The 25,434-nt window shown below is 28.9% G+C and overlaps 4 protein-coding genes across 6 annotated transcripts in view; 2 read left to right on the top strand and 2 right to left on the bottom strand.

The window, feature by feature from the left end:
- The first annotated feature begins 3,383 nt into the window (after nt 1-3,383).
- LOC124951786 (flavin-containing monooxygenase FMO GS-OX-like 2) lies at nt 3,384-8,003 on the top strand. Of its 2 annotated transcripts, none has more exons than XM_047500681.1 (7): nt 3,384-3,794; nt 4,607-4,815; nt 4,903-5,044; nt 5,150-5,286; nt 5,369-5,572; nt 5,647-5,932; nt 6,090-8,003. In XM_047500681.1, exons 2-7 carry the CDS (start codon nt 4,607-4,609, stop codon nt 6,387-6,389), a joined length of 1,278 nt encoding a protein of 425 aa, XP_047356637.1. In that variant the 5' UTR covers nt 3,384-3,794; the 3' UTR covers nt 6,390-8,003. The 2 variants fall into 2 exon arrangements, with proteins under 2 accessions (XP_047356637.1, XP_047356636.1); XM_047500680.1 differs by having other exon boundaries at nt 3,384-4,341.
- On the bottom strand, nt 5,603-11,974 carry LOC124951787 (trypsin 5G1-like). 2 transcript variants are annotated; one of them, XM_047500682.1, is made up of 7 exons: nt 11,879-11,974; nt 7,565-7,636; nt 7,371-7,459; nt 7,046-7,298; nt 6,796-6,948; nt 6,471-6,719; nt 5,603-6,381 (listed from the first exon to the last, which is right to left on the bottom strand). In XM_047500682.1, exons 2-6 carry the CDS (start codon nt 7,631-7,633, stop codon nt 6,567-6,569), a joined length of 717 nt encoding a protein of 238 aa, XP_047356638.1. In that variant the 5' UTR covers nt 7,634-7,636; nt 11,879-11,974; the 3' UTR covers nt 5,603-6,381; nt 6,471-6,566. The 2 variants fall into 2 exon arrangements, with proteins under 2 accessions (XP_047356638.1, XP_047356639.1); XM_047500683.1 differs by having other exon boundaries at nt 11,873-11,951.
- Nucleotides 8,749-25,434, top strand: part of LOC124951729 — a 70,598-nt gene continuing 53,912 nt past the window's right edge. The window contains exons 1-2 of the mRNA XM_047500537.1: nt 8,749-9,230; nt 9,482-10,312. The gene's annotated coding sequence lies outside the window, so the exon portion shown is untranslated. The remainder of the gene's footprint in view (nt 9,231-9,481; nt 10,313-25,434) is intronic.
- LOC124951730 (transmembrane protease serine 9-like) overlaps nt 21,691-25,434 on the bottom strand; it is a 5,906-nt gene continuing 2,162 nt past the window's right edge. Inside the window, exons 2-6 of the mRNA XM_047500539.1 lie at nt 24,275-25,095; nt 23,678-23,693; nt 22,801-22,891; nt 22,402-22,655; nt 21,691-22,288 (exon numbers count right to left, since the gene is read on the bottom strand). Coding sequence (XP_047356495.1) covers nt 21,800-22,288; nt 22,402-22,655; nt 22,801-22,891; nt 23,678-23,693; nt 24,275-25,095 — 1,671 coding nt within the window. The 3' untranslated portion in view covers nt 21,691-21,799. The remainder of the gene's footprint in view (nt 22,289-22,401; nt 22,656-22,800; nt 22,892-23,677; nt 23,694-24,274; nt 25,096-25,434) is intronic.

The following is a 25,434-nucleotide window of genomic DNA, read 5'->3' as shown; positions in this document are numbered from 1 at the left end:
ATCTTGATATATTTCTAAAAACAAAACAAAACAAAATAAAAATTTCGAAGAATATACTTTTTCTTCAAACATTACAACTTTTTTCAGAGAGTTTTTTTTTTTTTTTTATACATTCATGAGTGGTAAAGATATTTAAATGTTTCCATTAAGTACTGTACCTTGTGTGTGTGTGTATATATATATATTTTTTTTTTTTTTGGGGAAAAAATTGCATTAAGATTTATTGTATGAAAGGCCTTGTAAAATGTTGCAACTTTTTGCATGAAGAAATATCATGGAAGTTTTAATCGCATACTGAAGTTCATATTGATATGATCTACTTAATCCGCCCAATTACTGTTCCACATGAGTCCAAGAAATTAATAAAAGTCTAAATGCATTATGTAAATGCAACTCAATATTGATATGAAATAATTAACCGTCAATTTGAGAGGAATCAACTAAATATTGAACAATGTATATTTTCTATGATCACATTACTTGCTTGTGATTTTATACATATATACAGCTTGTTATAAAGACATTATTACATTTTCATTTTTCTTGAAAACTTATATTGTATAATTTTGTATTAACTTACACATAGGAATGCTATTAGGCATTCATTTTTCTATAATTGCTATAATAACAAATAATAATAATAATAATAATAATATTAATATTAATATTAATATTAATATAATATTAATAATAAAATAATAAATATTAATCACACATTGTACTTCATATTTTAAGGGTATTAAATTTGGATCCTTGGAATGTTTTTATGTTATGAGTCTGAGGTTTAATGCAAAGTCTTTAGTCACCATGTTCGACTAAAGAAGTTAAACTGCTTGCAAATAAAAAATACAGCAGCGCAAGTACTTCACGAAGAAATATATATATATATATATATATTTAAGTAAATAAAATATTGCACTAGAAATCAAAGTATAACACCAAATATACAATGTATAATTACTTGTTATATGGCTATAAGACTTTGGAAGATCTTTTTTAGAGAATTTCTTTAATGCACATTAAAAACGAGCATGCGTGGCTAATGCAAGTCGTAATTATAAACAAATACTTGTACAAAATTCTTTATTGTAAATTAATTTTTCTACTGTTTTAATGATCCCTCAATTGAGCAGGTATATGTTTTCTATTATCGAGTTAAGCACCTTTGTATATAGAAATTTAGAATTGTTTAAACTTTAACATTCAAATATGTTTAATTTGGGTAAATCATTTGCAGTTTTGTTCAATGTAACTTTTCATATAATACAATCCGTTCATTATTTTTTCTTTTTCTTATAACAGAAAATAAATATTATTTTCATTATATACACATACATACATATATACATATATACATATACATATATATACATATATATATGTATATATGTATATATATATAGTGCAGTTAAAAAACAAGATATTTGTTTAAATATACGTGCATTTTCAGATTCTTACTATCATAAAAAAATGTTGAATATTTGTTACTGCACTATTCTACGAGATTTGCCACACAATTAGAATGGATTTTCTTTCATAACAATAATATTTAATATCATTCGTGAAATTCGCATTTGTAAATGGAAAAAAAATTAAATTAATGCAAATATCTTTAGGTATCCCTTTTTATGAGTGATTCTTTGGCAAAGGAATTTTTCAAAATCATAAATCTTGTAATTAGTTCAAAAGGTAAATTATTATATAAGATATTGAAAATATAATTTCGGTATTATAAATGTAAAAATGATATGTGATAAGTCTCTATTATGTTAGAGAATTAAAATGTTACGGATAGTTGCAGTGATTATTGGATGATGTAATTTCAATCATGTTTATACATCTCTCTTAACAAAAAAGATTATGAACAGATATAGTTGATAGTGATGTATGAACATCGTCGTTTAATGTATATTTTTTACTCAATTCTATCAATTAAATTATTGAAAATAAATGAAGAGGAATAGTATTTTGACGTTGGAAGTACACGTTTTTTTCTTTCTTTTTTTTTTTTTTATTTTTATTTTTTTTTTTTTTTTTTTTTTTTTTTATTTTATTTTTTTTTTTTTTTAATTTTTATAACAAATTTGATATTTATGTCGAAACAGATATATCATATATTTTTTTTTTTTTTTTTTTATTTCATCAGGATGTTCGTCTAATTCGATGAATTTGACGTGTACTTTCAATTTTACTAGTGCTTCCTTCAATGACAACCAAATCTATAAGTACGATCAAATATAAAAAAATAAATACGACCGTTGTCGTTGATAATTGTATATAATTTCTAATAATGTATACTCCTTATGTACGTATTATGCAACGTATGATAAGATATTTGAACAAAAAAGTAAAACAAAAAGAAACGATAAATAGAAATAATTGTTTTGCAAAAGTAATTAGACTTATATATTATGTCAAGGAAGAAAACAAAAGCTGTAATTAGAATTAGATCGTTCACTTATGTATTATATTTTCTTATTTTATAATGTTTAGGGTCGAAGTAACAAATGTAATCCGTTGTAACATAGACTCTTACAGTTTATTGATTGTTCACGATCGGGCGTAACTAAGTTTGATATAATTATTAATACTTATATTGTAATGATGTAGTTTACTTTCATGGTAATAATGCGTTATTAAGACATAGCATGATAATAATAATTAATAATAATAATAATAATAATAATAATAATAATAATAATAATAATAATAATAATAATAATAACAATAATAATAATAATAATAATTATAATAAATATTTTAATGTTAGTTTTTTTAGCTTTCCATTGAAAATATAAATTCCTTGTTATACATAAAGGAAAAAAGAAAACAAGTCATTTTGAAGCTCTGAGATATTTCATATATTTTAATATTAATAATATATTATTCCATACGGAAAACGTAAAATATGATTAAGGTTGTTAATCATTCCTGGTTTTATAATAGTTTATGTCAACAATGAGTCTAAGTATAATTCTTAAATCAATTTTTTTGAGCAAGATCTAATTTTAAAGATAGAGATTTAATTAAAAATTGAGTAAAAAAGTATTTCTTCCAGTATATATATTGGATTTTTATAAAAATATAATATTTTTATAAAGATCAAAACATAAAATCATTTCCATTCTATCTATGAGATAAAACTCCCAATATTATTTTTTTGTGGTTTTCCCTGTAGGAATGATTCACTTGATATATTATTACTATAATAATAATAATAATAATAATAATAATAATAATAATAATAATATATAATATAATAATAAGAATAATTAAAAGAAATAGAAAAAGAAATATATATATATATATATATATATATATATATATATACTTATATCATATAAAATAATATTTAATATATTAAGTATTCTCTAATTATTATTTTTCACGAAATATTCGACAAAATCATATTTCTTTTTTTGTCGTAAATTTATATTATTTTATATCACAATATGTATCAATTATATTTATTATTCTTCATGCATTTATGTTATAAAATAAATGCGTTTTTTCTAAGCATGATACAACATCAAAAGGAGAACATACGAATATATGAGAGATTTCAAAGGTTTGACTATACAACCTATTAATGCTATTTATTTTACTCACACTAGAACTATTGTTATATGTACGCGTGAAAAAGCTATATATAAATACGAGTTTATACATCGATACGATAAATGCATTGAGTGATAGAGATAATGTTTCTCGCATGTACCTTGCAATTCATATTTTGTCCATACTTGTTGCTGATCACATGCTTCGAGCGAAAATTGATTGAACGATCTTAAAACGTGAGATAATTTTTGCTTTGTTATTACAATCATAAATTAGGACATAACAAAAATCACTATTTTCACGTTCTTATCAGAGAATATTATGTATCTTATCATTTAACAAAGATATTCAGGTTTTTGAGTTATGTAAATACGTATGTCAGTATATTCGAGGTCGACTTGCGGTTTCCTTTGACTCAACGTTAGTATTGTTTTTTCCGTTGTTCAACAAATTCTGAAGCATATAAAAAGAGGATGGCACATAAATCGACTTTAGTTTCTACGATAAATAGTTGTCATATTGTATCGTATAATAGAGACAAAAGTTCGAGAATTAATGGTTATTAAGAAGTTTTGAAAATTATCGTCAAACGAATTTTTTGTCTCGTTGAAATAAAAAACAAAACGTATTATAGTTATAACAATTGTTATAAAAAAAAAAAAAAAAAAACAACAAAAAATAATTGACATTTGTTTATTTTTAATAACTTTTATTAGAAAAAAAAAAAAAAACATATCGACCATCTCTAAGTTCTTATCGAATAATTAGTTCGATAAGAAAACAGTAAGTAGAAAACTTCACAAATATGATTATTGCATAGAACTTTATTATCTTGAGAAGGAATGCCATATCTAACTCAAAAATTTCTTTTATAATTATTATTAATATTTACGATAGACAAGAATATGTCCGTACATGGTGTTTGTTAATGATACGATAGAAATTAATACACTGTTAGAAATTTTATTTTTTTTTCCTTTTTTTTTTTTTTTATCGACTGTTTTCACGACGGATCTCATTCACATATATTTTTATTACAAATATATAGATGGCGCAGAGTGTTAATAAAAAAGTATGCATAGTTGGCGCAGGCGCAGCTGGCTTATGCGCGGCTAGACATTTGGCGGGAGATACAAATATCGAAATGACGGTATTTGAGCAAACCGGTGACGTTGGTGGTACTTGGGTATATAGCGATAGAATTGGTTTAAATGAAAATGGTTTACCAATTCATTCGAGCATGTATAAGAATTTAAGGTTCGTCAAATGATACATTTTCTTTTACTATTATTATTATTATTATTATTGTTGTTATTATTATAACGATACATAGACAATTTTTAGAACAAATTTACCTGCAAAAGTTATGAATTTTCCTGATTATATGAGAATGAATGCGCAGGAACCATGTTGTATATCTCACAATGAAATTTTATCTTATTTACGTAATTACACGGAACACTTTCAACTACGTAGGTACATACAGGTGATCGATCATATATCATTTTCTTTTCAATGTATATACAATTTTTCAATTGCTCGATATATTGGATATTGTTATATACATTATATATATATATATTTGCTTTAGTTTTACATAAAAGTTGAAAATATACGTCCAATTAAGTTGGATAATAGCAACGAAGAGAAATGGTTGGTACGTGTTAAACAATTAAATAGTCAACGTACGGAGGAGTATCGATTCGATGCAGTTATGATTTGTAATGGGTACAGTTTATTTTCTACGTCATTTTCATAGGAACTTTTTATAGGAACGTTTGATCGTTTATTTTGTCTTCCATTTTTCCAGACATTATTTCGAACCATATATACCTGTTATAAAAGGTATGGACACTTTTCCAGGTATAGTAATGCATAGTCATTCATACAGAAAACCAGAAGAATTTAAAGATAAAATTGTATTAATTTTGGGTGCTGCATCTTCTGGTATCGATATTGGAATCGATTTAACTGATCATTCCTCTATCGTTTACCTAAGTCATAATCAAGAGAGGTATTAATATTATTTAATTTATTTTTTATGTATATATATATATATATATACATATATATAATATGCACGTATAGGTTCACGAGCGTATTCCCATCTAACATGATACAAGTCGTTGGAGTTGATAGATTGGAGGGAACGAAATGTTTCCTAAAAGATGGAACTTCTGTTACCATTGACGTATTTCTTTATTGTACTGGATATCAATACAGTTTTCCTTTCTTAGACGAAAGTTGTGACGTCAAAGTCGATGATAATTACGTAACGCCATTGTATAAGCATCTTATTAATATAGAACATCAAACAATGGCTATTATTGGTATACCTTCACAAATTATACCTTTTCCTATGTTTCATATGCAGGTATAAATATTTGTTTCTCTAAAGATATTTTTCATATATATATATATATATTTTTTTTTTTTTTTTTTTTTTTTAAGAATGCTGTCTCTTTTTAATTCAACATTTGCATTCATTTGGAAGAAGAACGTATAAAAGAAAAAAGAATTTTTTTCTATAGGTACAATATTTCTTGAGTCTTATAAAAAATCGTCTTGTTTTACCTTCGAAATCTCAAATGCTCGAAGATTCGAAATTAAAAGCCTCGAAGAAAAGACACGCACATAAGATGATGACCGAGCAATGGGAATATAATGATTCGTTGGCAGATGCAGGAGGATTCGATCGACTTCCACCATTTTATAAAGTTGGTTATCTTGCATGGCATTCACAGATAAAGGCTAATCTTTTGCGTTACAAATACGCTAAATTTGTTATATCCGAGGATGGGAAAAATGTGGAACTCGTCTTATCTAATTGACAATATTAAACAATCGTAAAATTACGTATTTTATATATATATATATATATATATATATATATATGTATATATAAACAATACCAATAATTTTGATATATATCTGTATCAATAAATATATTCTTTAAGATCATCGATATAGATAATGATATTTTCTGTCATTTTTCATCAAGTTTCATATTAATCCTTTTCAGTTTGTTTTTTTATCCAATCACGAAGTAGAATAGCATCAGTATAAATACCAGGCTTACCTGGTCTTGCACATCCATCACCCCATGATGTTAAACCAATTAAAACATGATCCATATTCACCATTGGTCCACCTGAATCACCCTAAGTGCAAACGATATAACGAATTATAATCATCGTTCGAATATTTTTACTTAAATAAAATTATTATGTTTCTTACTTTACAAGCATCCTTTCCTCCATTACGAAATCCATAACATACTTGTGTATCAGATATTTTTTGTTCATTTGCATAATCATTTTTACATTCGTCTTTTTGTACTTTTGGTAATATAACGAATTGTAATTGTCTGGAGAGAACCGGATCGAAGTTCTTGTAATTATAAATTATATTGAAAATTATTAATAATATTAATTAATATATAAAATTGAATATATAAACAAAATTTTTATTATTACTATTTTCTTACCAGAAAGTATCCCCAACCAGCTACCAAGCCAAAATCAATGTAAGTCGATTCATCCTTCGCTATAGTTAATGATTGTGTATTATTATCATATTTGAATGGTGGATTCACTTTTAACATCGCGATGTCGTAATCGTTTGTATCAGGATTAAAACTTTCATGAATAGTTATTTTTGTTACATTATGAATGACACCACCTTCGTCTTCGTAAGAAGATCCGCTACGAACTTGAACATCACGTATACGATTGACGACTCTACAAGTTGATATTTATTTTAGTATAAGATTTTTTATTTTTCTTTTAATTTATGTCATTATTTAAATTTACTCTTGGGCACAATGTCCGGCTGTTACAACCGAATACTCGTCGATAATACCACCACCACACATGTGTTGACCTTTCAACATCATCGAGATCTAAATGATATTATTCGATTAATTAATCGATCAGATTAACAATATTTTTATTTATATATTTTAATTTTTATTTATAATAATTTTCTTAAATTTATGATATCTTACCATGAATGGAATTGACGTGATATTTATAAATGCACCTCCAACAATTCTGTTCGATGATCGAAGATTCATTTTCTATCAATAGTATAAAATTGTAATATATACGAAAAGTATATTTCAAAGATTATACAATTTATTGCTATTACTTTTTCTTTTTCCTTTTTTCTTTCTTTTCTTTTTTACATTTTTTTAATATTATCACGAAGGCGAAACGACTCGAAGCGTTTAAATGATATTTCCTTAAAGAACTTCCAATGAATTTTAATAGAGTTTTGAGGTATAAGCAAATTTATACAAAAAAATTATCTTTTTCCTGATAGTTATTTATTTTCAGTAAACAATTTTAGCGATAAAGCTACAATGTTTTATGAAAATAACCCTGACGTTGCTTTTTTTTCCCCAAAATGTGACCTTTAACAATTCTTAAGTTCGATAACAATAATACATACATATATATATATATATATACATATATATACATATATATATGTATATATGTATATATATATATATATATATTATATCGAAACCTATTTATCATTACTTAAATAACGTTGTAATTGTTGATTTCATCTATACAATCATTTTTACAATTTACAAACGTATATATTCGTTTTTTTTTTTAATTAAAGAAAAAATTAATTATTATATTGTAATCGTTAATAAATCCTACCGTTTTCAGATTTCTCCTAAATATGTCGATTAGGTTTATGTTACGATCATATCGAAAGATTAATAAATAAAATTAAATGAATATTATTCGACGAATGACACGATCATGTATTAGAAAAACAATAAATATTATGTAATGATAAAATAATGTCCGTATGAAAAATTTTCAATCGAACGTAAAAAAGATGGAAAACAACAGAGTTACTTCAAAAAGACGTGTACTTGTTTGTGGTCAAAAAAAAAAAAGAAAAAAAAAAGGAACAAAAAAGAAAGAGAAAACGGGGGAAAAAACAGGAAAGAAAAGAGAAAACAGAAAATAAATTACAAGAAAATTTGTATTATTAAGATTACATTTTACGTAATATTTATTAAGAAATATTCGAATAAGAATATGTAGCAAGGATCGTCCAATATTTAAGAAAAAGAAGAAAAAGATGAAAAAGAAGGACGAGGAAGAAGAAGAAGAAGAAGAAAGAGGAAGAAGAAAGAGGAAGAAGAAGAAGAAGAAGAAGAAGAAGAAGAAGAAGAAGAAGAAGAAGAAGAAGAAGAAGAAGAAGAAGAAGAAGAAGAAGAAGAAGAAGAAGAAGAAGAAGGAAGAAGAAGAAGGAAGAAGAAGATGGAAGGACGACGGTTGGTAGAGTGACGACATTTTAGTATAAGTTTTGGTCGAAGGGTGGCGGTGGTGATGTAGTTGAACCACCGTCGACGAAACTACCCTCAGTCTGAAAGACACCGCGGAGCTTTGCGGACACGCGCGCGCTCCCCCGCCTCCCCTTTCTCGTGTGTGTGTATGTGCCGTGTGCGCGCGCGTGCGTGCGTGTGGTGCGTGCGTAACAGGCTCTCACTACAAGGGAAGAAAACGAAAGGAAGAAAGGGAAATGAAAAAAGAGAGATAGGATTGTTACTGAGAATAAGACATCCGATGACAGTGGGTAGATCTAACGCGTATATTTTTATTCGCGAGAAAACCTAACGAAAAAAATTTTTATCTTCGTGGGTTCGTAAAATTTTCTTTTACGTGTATATTGCGTGTGTGTGTGTGTGTGTGTGTGTATGTGTGTGTGTTTGAGAGAAAGAGAGAAAGGTAGAGTGAGAGAGAGAGTGAGAGAAAGAGAGAAAGATAGAGTGGAAGAGAGAGAGAGAGAGAGAGAGAGAGAGAGAGAGAGAGAGAGAGAGAGAGAGAGAGAGAGAGAGATTGAAAGGAGATGTTCTTCTAAATTGTTAAAAAAAACAATATTCGGCGATTAGAAAGGAGAACAAAGAGAATAGATACGACGTTTATCGTGGCCTCTACATTGAGACAGAAAGAAATAGAAAAGGAGAGAGAGAGAGAGAGAGGGAGAGGGCAAAAAGAGGGTCAGAGTCAGCGATCTCTTTTGATCATTTGCCAGGAACTCTTCCGAGTGACATAACGCGCGAGCATAGCAAAGAAATCACACCTTCGTACTCGAACCTTCTTCGATAATTTCTTTATAAACGAGAGAGAGAGAGAGAGAGAGAGAGAGAAAGAGAGAGAGAGAGAGAGAGAGAGAGAGAGAGAGAGTGAAATAGAAATACATAGAATAATACGAAGAATGAACGGTGAAAAAAGAAAGAAGGACAAATTATATCGGTGAGATACTTTTCTCTCACTATGTCGTCATTTTTCTTTTCTTCCTTTTTAAAAATTTTTTAGTTAATTCTTCAAACACCTGTCTCTCTTCTGCTCTTTGTTGTCCAATGAACAACCATCATTACCAGGATCGAACGTGTCTACACGCGATCGCGTAACCGCGTGGAATTGGCTATTAAATTCGCGCGATTGAATCGAGCGTGACGATTGGTTGTTATTCGTTAATCGTCGTCATTGTCATTGGTGCGTTTTCTCTTCCGACTAAGTATTAATCACTTTTGACGTGATCGTATGTAGTACGCAGTACAAGAAGAAAAATAAAAAGAAGTAAGAAGAATTTCTTCATCGGTTTTTCTTATTGAAACGATCAATTTCATCGAAATCAAAAAGAAGATCGACAATCTTTTTATCATCGAACGGATGGACTTGGAAAAATCGAAGAAGAACGGAGGACGATGTGAACAATGGTAAGTCCAATGAGTTACTAGAGAGGGTTCGCCATTTTAACTTTCTTTATCTTTTCGACAATACGATTTTACATTTTCACCTACTTTATATTTTTATATTTATAATACAAAAGATATATACGGTATTAAATAATTTCATTGATGCGGAGATAAATTTTGTAAACGGGTATTACTTCGAAATCTTCGTCGTTTACGGCCAACGTAAATTTGAGGTTACGCTTTGCCAAGATCTTTGAAATTTGAAGTTCTTAGAATAGCGCCAAATGTTTTGCCGTTTTACTCTTTAATACGTAAAAATTTCAATCTTCTTTTGTTTTTTTCTTCGATTCATCATCTACATACGTACATACGTATATATATACACATATATATATATATGTATACATATGATATATATATATATATATATTTCCATGGGAATGAAATTTCGGTAGCATATATCGATTTTCTTTTTTGTTATTTTCTTTTTCTTTTCTTTTTCTTCTTTTTCTTTTTCTCCTCGATTGTTCCATTGAGCTTATCGAGATATAGCTAGTCAGAATGACAATGGCGTTTCAGCATATTCTAACTTGAGATAATTTCGTCATACGATTTCGAAACGTCAAACAGGGAAGTATGTATCTAAATGATTTTAAGTGCTGAGATAAAATACATTGATTTTCGTAATAAATAGATCCGTTGTTTAATTCACATGGAACATTTTTCTTCATGTATACCAAGCCAAAGGTGTAGAGAGAGAGAGAGAGAGAGAGAGAGAGAGAGAGAGAGACAGAGAGGAAGAGAGGAAGAAAAAAAGAGAGAAAGAAAAAGAGAAAAAGAGAGAAAGAAGAAGAGGTTAGGCTTTTAGCGCGCGCGAAGTTCCTTGAATTCATTTCTCTTCGCTTATGTTTATCAAAGCGACAACATAACGCTCGAAAAAAGTACGAACTTCATGTCGGCGCTTTGTTGAGAGAATGAAAAGAGAAGGAAAACAAGAAGAATAAAAAGAGAAGAAAATATAAAAATTAATAATAATATTAATAATAATAATAATAATATCATTAATAATAATAATAATAATAATAATAATAATAATAATAATAAAATGGAAAAAGAATAAACGTGCTCACGCGACTCCAAGGATCGATCCTTTTGCATTTGCTGAGTATATGTATTTATATACGTGTAAGTACATTATGACATATATATATATATGTATATAGCATGGATGTCTGCTGTATGTGTATATATATGTAAGACCATAATCCGATTGTCGCCAGTCGGAACATGTACATACGATTGTTTAGAGCGTGTTAAAAACGATTGGCTTTTTATTTAAGTATACGCAAAGCTCAGGCTAGTTAGATCGTCCGAGCTTAATCTTTTTATTTCCCGTTTTAGAAATTAGAATTTAATGTTATTTCTTCTTGTGTGTGCTTATGGATATGCGTGCGTGCGCACACACAGAGAAAGAGAGAAAGAGAGGGGAGAGAGAGAGAGAGAGAGAGAGAGAGAGAGAGAGAGACGTAACATGCACATACACATATTCAGAAATGTATATCCATATGTATAGATACATACACTTACGTTTCGTAAAATCCTCTCTGTACCGTTCCGTTTCTCTTCGATCCAACATGCGTACTGGTCGTTCTATTTATTTCTCCCACGTTTTGGCAGTAAACTCGAAAGCATAGGCGTACAAATGAAACGAATTTTGTCGTTGTTGAAATTATTATTATATTTCTTTTTTTTTCTTTACTTTGTTTTTTCTTCTTCCTTTTCTTTTTTTTTTTTTTTTTCCCTATTATTTTATTTCTTTTTCTTTTTTCTTTTTTCTTTTTTTTTTGCTCCTTTTTTTTCTTTCATTTTCACTTTCACTTTTAAGCCCTCGTGTCGAGTAAAAAATTGAAAAAGGACGAAGGACCCGAGTATAATAGCGTAAAAATGTATGAGTCCATTCATTCACTAACTCATTCATTCATTCGTTCATTGTTCATTCATTCATTGCTCATTCATTCATTCATTCATTCATTAGTTTATTTATTTACTTATTTTATTATTACTGTTTATTTTATTCACGTTCTTATCCAGATTTTCATTCCAATTCTAACAAGTCAAATAACGAAGGTTATTGCGATTTATTTACTACTTCCCTCCACGTAAGATACTTAAACAGATTCGCTTGACACCATTCTTCGTTTATTCAATTATTTCGACGTTGTACAAAACTCATTTGCACTTTGGTCGATAGTACGGCCTTCGTTCAATGCATAAAATATTCATGTCGCTATCTATCTATATTTGTGTTACCATCGTATTGCGATCGTCTACGCGTTTAATGTTCTTTGTCAATGTGTATATACTTATGTATGTGTATTACACATTGTTGTATAATTATAATGTGTATTATTATTATTATTGTAATTACTATTACTATTACTATTACTATTATTACTATTATTATTATTATTATGATTATTAGATCGTTCATTTGATTTCCTTTCATAATTGAATATATTTATCTTATCACTCTGATTCGATAATACTTTTATCTTTCATACATTTCTTATTCGCTCTTCTTCACTTTTTCTTTTTTCTTTTTTTTTTCTTTTTTTTTTTTTATACTTATTTATTTATTCTTATTAGTTTCACAATTAATCGTAAAAGGACTGAGTTCGTTTATTTTCAAGAACAACTCACTTCTAAGCACTCACTGTACGGCTCTTATTTCGATTATTAATTGTCGTCAATTTGACTTTCTTTTTTCTCGCAATATTGTTCAAGACATCTATAAATCGATCTCTCTTTTTGTCTCTAGGTTTTTTTTCTTTTCTGAAAATATTTACGGGAAGGCTTATGTACGTTACGTTTATTTACGTAGAGCAAATCAAAAGTGCTTAGGTGAGCCAAAAGTTTTTCGATAATTTTAAAAATCGATTACCCTTTAACGAGACTTTTTCTGATCTTTTTTTGTTAGACTTGTAGTTTTATAATCTGAAGAAGAAGAAGAAGAAGAAAAAAAAAAAAAAGAAATAGAGCTTAAAAAGTCTCGTAAAGTAGTAATGGATTTTTTTTAAATCGGTTAGAAATTTTTGACCCACGCTGTATTAATTTTTTTTTCATGAAATACATGAAAATACATACATGCATACTCTTTCTATATAAATCTATTTTCTTTCTCTCGTTTAAGAACTTAATTTTTCAGTCATTCGTTTACTTTCAAATTCAGCTGAATTTGACGTTACATTTATATCAAAGGGAACGTAAAATCACAGATTAAGTCGTTATAAATTTTATGAGCACAACTATCACGAATCTCGTTCAATGTAAAATCACTTTTATTTATTTGATCAGTTTTTTCTTTTTTTTTTTTTTTTTTTTTTTTTTTTTTAATTAATATTTTGTAAAATAAACGATCGGTATTAAATATTTTGATTAATATAAATAATTAAGTATCACAGTTGTGTCAGTTTTGCTATCGTCGCTTGTATTACATATTGATATTATATTATAAATATTGACTATTTATTTATTTAAAATACTGATTCAATAAATAACAACTAATGAAAATGGTTACGTGTTACGTTAAAATAAAAGGTAAATATAACACTTAATATCATCCGTTAGGACATTTATATTAGTTAATTCAACAACGAGACATCCTTTTTGGACATCCCTCTTCAGTTAGCTCGTACAATTTGCAACTCGACCGTCTCGCTCTGTTGTAATCCGATTTGTATAAAACATGTTTCGCTAAATGTTAATTAACCTTTCAAGTAGTAAATTTTCCTAGTACTAAATTAATACTAAATTAATTTATGAAATGTTATAGAGTTAAGGACGACATTTTTACATTACAACGAGCATACGAGCAAATAATAATTTATTTAAATACCGAGACCAAATTTATGTAATTTATTATGGTTATTAAGATTAGGCGAATTAGTAAATAATATTGCAATTTTCAATATTTTAGATTTGAATATTGTATTCGATTTTTTTTTTCTTTTTTTATTACTGAAAATTCTTATGTTACTTATTAACCCGATTCGATACTATAATATTCAGTTAGGTCGATTGAACTTTTTGTCTTCAGTACTTTTTGATAAAAAGAATAATTCTTTTATTTATATCAATTTTTTTTCTTTTTTTTATAAAAATATAAATCAGAAAATATTTATAGATAATAAGATTTAATGGAGCAACATTTTTCTAATGAATGAAATATTTCTAATGAGGTTTGACTATTTAATTTTCTTTTAATACGTTTCGTTAATGGAATTCAATATTTACACGTTTAATCTCACGTATTATTCGAAGGATTAATTATGAATGCCATTATTATTATTATTATTATTATTATTTTTTTTTTTTTGTTATAAATTAAAAAATGTTAAAAGAAAGAGGAAAAGCTTAATTGAATTTTTTGGCCCTAGACATGTAGTACAATTAAGGGATACATGATTCACAAGATAATAATATATAACAATTTTCCCTAAAAACCACATTAGAGTAGGAAGAGTTGTTCAGTGAGACAAACCCTTGTACAGTTGTTCACACTCCTTGCGGTCAAATCTGGCACAAATGTTTCCCTTGGTAAGGCCATAATACTTACACCATTGGATTTTAACATAAATAGCGTTATGAAGACGAAGATGTTGAAGAGCTTTTTCATTTATGTCTGGTTAAGTCGAATATTTCGAACACTTAGAAGAGCATCTTCCCTTTTAACGAGATTATAATTATCATTTATTTTTTTTTTCTTTTATTAATCCTCTGTAACATGATATAACTTTGAAATATATTTCTTTTTTTTTTTTTTTTTTTTTTTTTTTTTTTTTTTTTTTTTTTTTTTTTTTTTTTTTTTTTTTTTTTTTATATCTTTTTTGCTAAAAAAAATTATTTAATTGTTAGTTCATATATGATTTGCATTAGGTAGGTTAATGTTTGTTAAATATTAAATGTTATACAATTAGTATAATACAGTGATAATACTAATTATCATAAATTATATTATAAATATCAAATTATATTAATTTATCTGTAATATTTATCTGTAATATATTATTTCTATTTAAATTCTTATAAATATTACATTCGACATACATCTTTTTGATAATAATACAGTAATAATAATTATTATAAATTGCATTATAAATTTTTAATATTTATAATACCTTCGATACATTCTTTTTTTTTTTCAAATTTATATCTGTCCTCTTATAAATAAGATAGCGATAATTATTGTCATATTATGTCATATTATAAATTTTATATTATATTGTTTATTCGAGGACATAAAAAAAAAAGAAACAAAAAAAGGTAACACAAGGATCAACATAGATCATTCATTATCGATCATTCAAGCATTATTCGTATCAAATGGAAATGAATATATTTCGTAATTGTTTTATATGTTTAATTATTATGGATGTATATATATCAATGATATTTAGCAATCATCGATTTTCTATTCACTTACAAATCAACAAAATTTTTCACATAATTCGTATCGTGTTCACGTCGTTGACTCGAAATGATGATTTGCTTATTTTTCGTATTTTCCTTATAATGATTATTGAACGAACGAACGAACGAACGAACGAACGAACGAACGAACGAACGAACGAACGAACGAACGAACGAACGAACAAACGAACAAACGAACGTAACACCTGAAGCGATCGTTACGTTGGTTTATTATAGTAAAGCTTACTTTTGGATATCGTTGGGGATGGTTCACCAGGTATAAAGGCTATAATTACGTAACCATTGATGCTTTGAATAGGATTATTCAGTTCAGTTATATGAACAATTAAGCACGTCGAGATTTCATGATATATATGAGTACGTCTTTATATGTATTTAGATATGTATCTGTCTATATATATTTTATATATATTCTATAAATATTAAGATCGGTATTAATTAACGACGTATATTTTAAAAAGTTCTAGAAAAAAAAAAAAAAAAAAAAAAAAAAAAAAAAAAAAAAAAGATTAGAGATAAATAAATATTACATGAGATTATAGTAGATTCATTTCACAGATATTGTCATACATTGATATATTTTATTAATAAATCTTGAAGTAAACCTTTGTGATGTAACACTTTATCTTCGTTGTCTGTCGAGGAAAATCTATTTACAGTATTTTCGGGAGAATGGACTGACTAACGTTCGATCGATCGATCCCATGAGTAACTTTAAACAGAGAACTTCGTTACTAGTAATTGCAGGAGGGTTAATGCAACGATATCATTGCCATTTAAAAGCCATTACCTTACTTATTCGATAGATACATAAAACATATGTACATAAGCGTTTAGTTGTTGTAACAAAGGGATGAGAGATGATGGATTATGGACCGGGATCATTTCCATTTTGATAGTTTTATTTTATTTCATTTCGTTATTATATATATATATATATACATTTTTTTTTTCTTTCATTCATTTAATATTAATATTTCGACGTTAGAAAAAATGTGTGAAGAAAAAAAAGAAAAGAAATGAAAAGAAAGAAAGAAAGAAAAAAAAAAAAAGGAAAATAAGAAATTTTTCATTAGCTAAACAAGCAAGAAGATGACCGATATCGTTCTGTATTGTTTTTGTGTGTTTTTAAACTTAATTAGAAAAATCTATTTTGTTAATTAATTCGACGGTGAGATTTCAAATCTGCTGTTAGTTAAGAATTAAAATATTAAGTGAGAGAAAGAGAAAGAGAGAGAGAGAGAGAGAGAGAGAGAGAGAGAGAGAGAGAGAGAGAGAGAGAGAGAGAGAGAGAGAGAGAGAAATACGATAAAAGCAGATAGCTCTCTGTGTGTAGCATATAAATAAATTTTCTCTCTCTCTCTCTCTCTTTCTCTCTCTGCCTCTCTCGACACGGAAAACAGCAAGAGATGTGAAAATTTCTGTGCGAGATAATGAACACGTTTGCTTAGAAATAATCGTGATTCGTTCATTAATCCATTAAAATAACTTTCGTGAGTGAAATGAAAAACTCGATGGTTACTGTATACTCGTTAAATCAACTTCACAATACAAAATATAATATCAAGAAATTTATTATTAATTATTAATAATCAAGCACCTCAATATTTTTCTCTTCTCTAGTTTCCTTTTTTATTCATTTATTTATTTATTATTTTTTTTTTTTTTTTTTAATTATTTAGATCTTGTTGTAAGAATTGATAGAGTTTCGAATAAAATATTTCTGAGAGATGAAGCAAATCCGTATGGAACAATGTTAGTAATGTCAACACCAATGATATACCATATATATTGTTGATATACCATCAACAACAGTGGTAATATCAACAACAGTGGTAATAACAATATTAGTGTTATTATTCCACAAAAACAATGTGGTTTAATAGTTAAGAGTAGGACAATGACGATATTACTTCATAGTAGAAATCTTAAAGATATATCAACAGCAGCAGTAGTAGTAGTAGTAGTAGTAGTAGTAGTAGGAGTAGTAATAGTAGTAGTAGTAGTAATAGTACTGTGTCATCCCTAACTTGGCGAACGTTGTGACTTCGTATTTGACATAATTGGCAAGGAAATATATTCGGAGTGTTGACGTCATTGTACATAAAGTAGTTTATATCGAATTAGCACAACTCACATCTCTTAGTTTTCGAAAAAAAAAAAAAAAAAAAAAAAAAAAAAAAAAAATGAATAAAAAAAAGAAAAGAAAAGAAAAAACAAAAAAAAATTAAAAAATTGGAAAAATCAATAAAAAATGAGAAAAAGTTTATGTACGTACATATGTGTATATCTATATAATTGTCTATGTATTATATCATAATAAGTTTCATGGGATATATGCGTTAATGGCGACGCATGGTACGGGGTCAAAAGTTCAAACGAAGCGAGTGACCGCTTCGTGACTCCATATGAATTCACCGAAAAGTTAAGAGATAAAATTCATCTGGATGCTTTAGGGAAGATCTATTTTTGTTTTTTCTTTTTTTCATACATACATACATAAATATATGTGCATATACATACGTAAATATATACGTATAAATAGATGAAAACCATGTACATATTTATTTTCTTCAAACAACCTGGATTTTCACGTAACGTGCCGCAAACTAGGTAACGAAACTCATCTCCCAGTTGAGAGAAAATTGATATTTTTTCAGGCCATGCGCTTTTGCTATGAGCCTTTAGGAACTTTAACGAGTTAATCGAATTTCATAGATCGATGGTCTCATATTCGATCCATTAGATCGCATATTATTTTGTCTACATATATATATATATATATATATATATATATATATATATATATATGTATATAAATTTATCTATATGAAGGATTACTAAAAAAAAAAAAAAAAAAAAAAAATTCTACATTATCGTCTTTTCTTTAAAAGCTTTATACTAAATATTTTCCCCCGAATAAACTCCATTTATATAGGATATATTAGAGTTTGGCCTTCTTCGTCTACTTCGTCGACTTTTCTAACATCTATTATACAAGTATACATGATTATATATATTCGTATACGTATATACCTATTCTACTTATCTCCACATTTACAAGACTGATCTAAAAATAAGTTATCGACTCGGTTTTATTGGAACGGCCGATTATTTGTCTCTTCCTGGCTTTTCCTTGAATACGTCTTCGCCTCGTTTGACGAACCTTATTCATCATCGATCATATTTACATATATCGCGCTTTCTTTTAATCGAACAAGAAAGGAAATTAGACGAACGAGATGGCGAACGAGGTTCATGAAAATCAATAGAGAGAGAAAAAGAGAGAGAGAGAGGGGGGGGAGGGTGGGAGAGAGAGAGAGAGAGGGAGAGACCTTTATAGTGTCACAGCCTGTTAAACCATAATAATAATAAAAGAGATTATCTTCTTTGCAAGACACCTTATGTAGAGAAGATAAAAAAAGTATAGAACTGATTTTACCTGATAAAAGAAAAATTCTTCTCGTGATAACTGTTAACACGGAGATGTATGAGCCTCTGTGTATCAGTTTGTATATCATAAACTTTTCAAATTGTTCAGCCAAGAGCGATGGACGTCTATTCTCTTTCTTTTTCTTTTTCCCTCTTCTTTCTCAATTCTTTCTACGATCTAAAGATTCTTTCCTACTGCAGTATTCGTAGCTTTTGGCTGCCTTTCAAAAAGAGTTCCTATTAAGTCCCACCAAAGTCCATCTTCGTTACTTCTTAAATTGGTGGACCCATTTTCTTCCTGTTCTTCTTTAGTTCCCTTGGCAAAAGTAAAATACTTGACAAATAGAGTTGATTCTTACGTGGTAGGTGGAAGGGGGAGGAGGGTGGGGGGGCGAGAGAAATCAATATATAAATAATGATAACATTTTTTTTTCCTTCACAACGCGATACTTTTTTTTTTTTTTTTTTTTTTTTTTTTTTTTTTTTTTTTTTTTTTTTTTTTTTTTTTTTTTTACTATAACTCCTTCGATATAATATCAATGATCGTTCGATTATATATCGACGTATGCATAATATAAAATCGAGTAGTGTATTAAAAGTACAATGGATTTTTTTTTATGTTACATTATCGTTACCATAAAATCGTTTTGATGATAAACCTATATGACTAATGGGAATCTAGGAAATCACCTTTGGCAAGCATGCCTCCAGGGTCAAATCGAATATAAAACTTCATATATTTAACCTACTTGCGATTCTACGTCTTTCGTGTATTTGAATTCATTCTTTCATTCTCTTTCATCGTTTTGGATGTCAGTTGTTCTTTTCTCTTTTTCTTTTTTTTCTTCTTCTTCTTTTTCCAAATAAAGCCTTTACTAAAATCGATAAAGAACATGTATTTATCAAGTTGATTTTGTTTGTCGTACGAAAAAAAAAATAGAAAAGGAAAGAAAAGATTTTATTTTTTAATTAATCATTAATTTCAAGATTATAAATATTATCGGAGATTTCGTTCTCTATCCTGTTAATTACTTCAGATAATGATCTTTCCGATCGTTTCCTGAATTTATCCGCTATTCGCAGTCCCATTGATATTATTCAAACTCTATACATTCAAATGATTCGATCGTGTGATAATGAAGTGATAAAGAGATCGGATATAACTTGAACGAACGTTTCCGATAACTTTATAAACGAATTCGAAGGATTCTCTATCGTTAATTAACAGCTTCGATATAATCTTATATTTCTTATTTGACGATACTTTTCAAAGCGTTCGAAAGGATAATGTCTAATTTTATTGTTGATTATTTTTCTTATCACGAATTTGTCATCAACAGGAATGTTAACAAATAAAATTCGTACTTTTAAATGAACTAACCGTTCTAATGATACTTATCGAATGAATTAATAATACATTGATTGGAAGTGCGGTAAGAAATCGAGTTAGTAAATTAGGATAAATTTCAATGTAATGTATTTGGTTAATTATGATTAAATTAAAAATTGAATTGTTCGATGTTGTCCATTTTTTTTTCTTTTTTTCTTTTTTTTTTTTTTTTTTTTTTTTTTTTTCTTTTTTTTTAAATATGGACTTCGGAGATTATACAAGTATGAACTTTGTACATGAAATGTGAAGTACCGACTTATCGTTTATCTAAGTAGAATATGCATAAAAATGTAGATCTATTGAAGTATGTTGCTACTCAAAAGCGTCTCAAAAGCCACTTGGAAGATCAAATACGTCAGTGAAACAGTTTTCGACAGTACAATATATATATATATATATAAATGTGTGTGTGTGTGTGTGTGTGTGTGTGTATGTATGTATGTGTATATATATATGTATATCCTTCGTTTTTGATACTTTTCCAACATCATCGAACGAAAATCCAATCCCGTGAAGAGACGCGAGGAAAAAGGGTGATGTAAAAGAGGAAAAAAGAATTAAAAAAAGAAAAAAGAACAAAGAAAAAAAGAAGAACGAAAAAAAAATATATGTAGAAGAAAGAGAAAGAAGTTAAAAAAAGAAAAGAAAGGCCAGAAAGCTTTGAAAAGGGCACACGTTGGAAAAGTCTCATGAAAAACACGAAATGAGAGCAGCACTACTTTCCCTTCCAATCGATTGACTCCCTTCCTTTGCTCTTTCCTGAACCGAGCCAATCGACAGAACCGATTGAAACGCAACTATGTGAGACGTATATATATATATAACTAGAGCCAGTTGGATACCCACTTTCTATAAGCTAGATATATTTCATTTCGATCTTTTACCTTCAATAGAATTTATTCTTTTGTGGTAAAGTAGGTAAGAATCGATAGATTACGAAGGATTCTTGGTGGATTATCATGAACTTAACTGCTATTTTAATCTTCATGCATTTATTTCAATTGTTAGAAATATATATGTATTTATGTACATCTAAGAAGTACATAAAACTTTTATACCACGAGTACTATTAATGTAACAATAATAGTATCAACGTATTAAAAGAATTATCCATATATTAAGTCGCAAACATAATAATGTAAAGGAACAAATAATTATTATCGGTCGATCGATAAAAAATTGATCCAATATCGAATTTAAGCGTTTAACTTAGAATCGATCCATTCACGGAAAGCTGCCACTTCGGTATAAACACCAGGATATCCTTTCTTCGCACAACCATTACCCCAGGAGACAATACCAGCCAATCGACCATCGATAGTAAGAGGACCACCAGAGTCACCTTGGCAAGCGTCCTTACCACCTTCTGGATAAGCCGCACAAATTTGTCCAGCTGGTACTCCACCGAATGAGGAATAAGCCTCGTTGCATTTTGCCTTAGCGACCACTGGAATCTGGACGATCTGAAGTTTTTCCGAAGCTGCACCACCTGGATAAATTGCACCCCAACCACTGATCGTAGCTTTTACTCCAGGAAGAGATTCTTCGGATGCATTGAACAAAGAAATCGGTTGACGTTTTTCATCGAGTTTGAATGGATCTTTTAAACGGATCAATGCCACGTCGTTTTCAGGAACACCATAAATGTTGGTGATGTATTTCTCGTGTCTGATGATTTCTGCCACCTGTTATATTTATATTGGTTTAATTAAAAAAAGATCATGACGAAATATTGAGAAGAACGCTTTTCTTTTTTTTTTTTTTTTCTCAAGCCAAAGGATAATAATAAGAAACATACCTTATGTTGGCTACCTCCTGAAGTCTTTATAGTTGTTCCAGCACGTATAGTTATTGTCGATGGTGAATAACTCACACAATGACCTGCTGTAAGGACCCAATTTTCATTAATGATACTACCACCGCAGAAACCAAAACCAAATGCCTCTAGAAGTACTTGATGAGGTACTTCCTCGATTTGGACATCTTCACCACCGACGATACGACCGGTTGGCGTGTAAGGATTCAAAACTGGGACCCTCGGAATAGGATCCGCTATAATATTTCATGCATAATGTTTCAATAAAGTTGAAAAATTATTGTCCGGTAAAATGTTTCAATAATGAATACCAATATTAAAAATGTTAATATATATATATATATATAATATTATATTTAATATATTTCATCTTTTACTTACCAGCTGCAACCGCAATGAGGAAAACAATTGTTAATTGTATGAACATGTTGATTTCTTTTGTTTGTTTGATGCATTCGGTATCGTCCGACGTCTATTTATATGAAAATCGAATTTGCAGTAGAACGATTTCAGACAGAGATTATAATAAAATCTTTTGAATGATTTTTTTTGTATGAAATCGATATAATATCTTCAACGTTTTGTGAAATGACGTGAACTTGATCCATTCGTTTTACAAATACGATACAAATCCCAAGGTATATCTCGTAGACTGATAAAGATTTTTTTTTTTTTTTCTTTTTCTTCGAGGATTTTGTCTCATCAATCAATAAAATCAATCATAGCTCTTTTGTTAAAGATATTCTGTATCGCTGATTTTCTGTGATAGAGGATTATGATAAATAAGACTTGTTTTAAGTCACCTTCGTTGTCGATCGTTTCGATTAAATCGAAATTCATTTTCATAACCTTCCACAATATCGAACATTATATTACGTATTTACGTATATGCATGCGCATATATATTATTTCATCCTTTTTATTTTCTTTGTGTTGACTTAATAAACATTCTTTGATACATCAAAAATTATATAAATCATCTGGGATTAAATATGGTATCTTTTTATCATCTCCATATTTAATCATTCATGTAGATTTTAACCTTTATTTATCATTCTTCCGTATGTTTGATTAATAAAGAAAGAAAGAAAGAAAGAAAGAAAGAAAGAAAGAAAGAAAGAAAGGAAGAAAGGAAGTATAAATTATGTGTACATTGCGATGGATATAATATCTTGTATTTAAAATTTTTTACATACTAACGATTATTTAACATTATTAATGAATTTGAGGATATAAAAGTGTAGAGCTGATATAATACGATAATAAAAGTATCTCTATAATTATCTCAAAGTTTTTATATTAACCATTTATAATGTTATATATCTAAAATATATCAAATGTGTTAATATTTCTTGTTGGGCTTAATAGATAATTCATCGACTAAGATGCATGTAACTTTTTGGAGTGAGATCAGTACGATAATAGTGTATGCAATTGGTTCTCGTATTTAGTTTGATCATTTTAATCGAAAACGATTTATGCACGAGTCTCTCTGTTTACATGCATACGTTCACGAGGGAAAATGCAGACACAAACATAGAATAGTTATATATTATAGATAATAGTTTAGTAGTGATTATAAGTGTGGCTTTTTCACTTACAATTCGGTTATGGTTCTATCTATGTATATGTTCTCTCGTTTAGTCAAAGGAAAAAAGATCGATTTCTCCTTCGTCTTATCGTTCGCTCGATCGGCTCTTAATTTAACTTATCTGTTTAATTACAGACGTGTCAGATAGGTATAGATGTAAAGTTATGTGGGCAAACATAAGGGTAGAGATAGGGATGAGGAAGAGACAAGATGGGAGAGGGGACTAGATGGGAGAGAGGACGAGACAAACAAAGAGAAATTTACAATTCGAGATTGGTTATCTTAGTGATCCAGTCGTGATATTTGGAGATTTCGGTATAGACACCGGGATATCCTTTAAGCGCACAACCATTACCCCAAGAAACTATACCAGCTTGACGACCGCCTATGGTCATTGGACCGCCAGAATCACCTTGGCAGGCATCCTTTCCACCTTGGGGATAAGCCGCGCAAATTTGATTTTCACCAATACCACCGAATAATTTTTCATAAGCTTCGTAACAATCGACTTTCTCGATGACAGGAACTGTCACTGTTTGTAGAAACTCTGGCATACCGTGTCCTGTTTTACCCCAGCCCGTGATAATTGCGATGCTTCCTGGTTCGGCCTTTTCATCTTTTGAAAATAATGTTACAGATTTTTGCGTCTCGTTTTCTTCAATGGGCATGGATAAACGAATAAGGGCTATGTCATTTAATGGTACACCCTTAGAGGTAGATGAAAAGTTTTCATGTTGATATATTCCTGACACGATATTGATTATACCACCGGAAGTAGACTTGTCCGATCCAGTACGTACGCTATAATAAGATAAGGGTTTCCCAGCGCAATGTCCAGCCGTGAGAATCCATTCCTTATTGATTATGCTTCCGCCACAATAATGTGAGCCTAATATCAGAATACTAACTTGATGTGGGGCCTGTATAATGTTAGTATTTTCTCCGCCAATTATACGTCCCTCTGGAAATATTCGGCTCGTTATCCTTGGCAAATCACTTGGCACGCCTGGAAGAAGAATTTTTTTCTTTATCTTTCTTTTAAACTTGTCAGTAATATATATATATATATATTTTCTTTTTTTATTCTTCTTCGCTTTTTATTCTTCTTTCCTATTTTTCTTTGTTACTTTTTATTTATTGGATCTCATCGATTATTCGGATTATAAATCGTTTGTTTCATATCATCAGTTTGAAATAAAACGAATCACCGAATCGATTAATCACTCAAGACGTAGAAAGAATTCGTGTCGGAGAGAAGTAGGCTTATCAAAGAAGGGGAATAAATCGTTGAGATCGCGATAAGTTTTTCTCACGATTCAACTAGTTTCGTTTTACTTTCGTAACCAGAGATTATACTATCTTCCTTTTTCCTTCCCTTCCTTCCCCCTTCCCCCTTCTCTCTCCCTCTCTCTCTCTCTCTCTCT

The sequence above is a fragment of the Vespa velutina genome, chromosome 9 (assembly GCF_912470025.1).
Source record: "Vespa velutina chromosome 9, iVesVel2.1, whole genome shotgun sequence".
NCBI lineage: Eukaryota > Metazoa > Arthropoda > Insecta > Hymenoptera > Vespidae > Vespa > Vespa velutina.
Note: the sequence above shows the minus strand (reverse complement) of the source record. Positions and strands in the feature narration are given on the sequence as shown.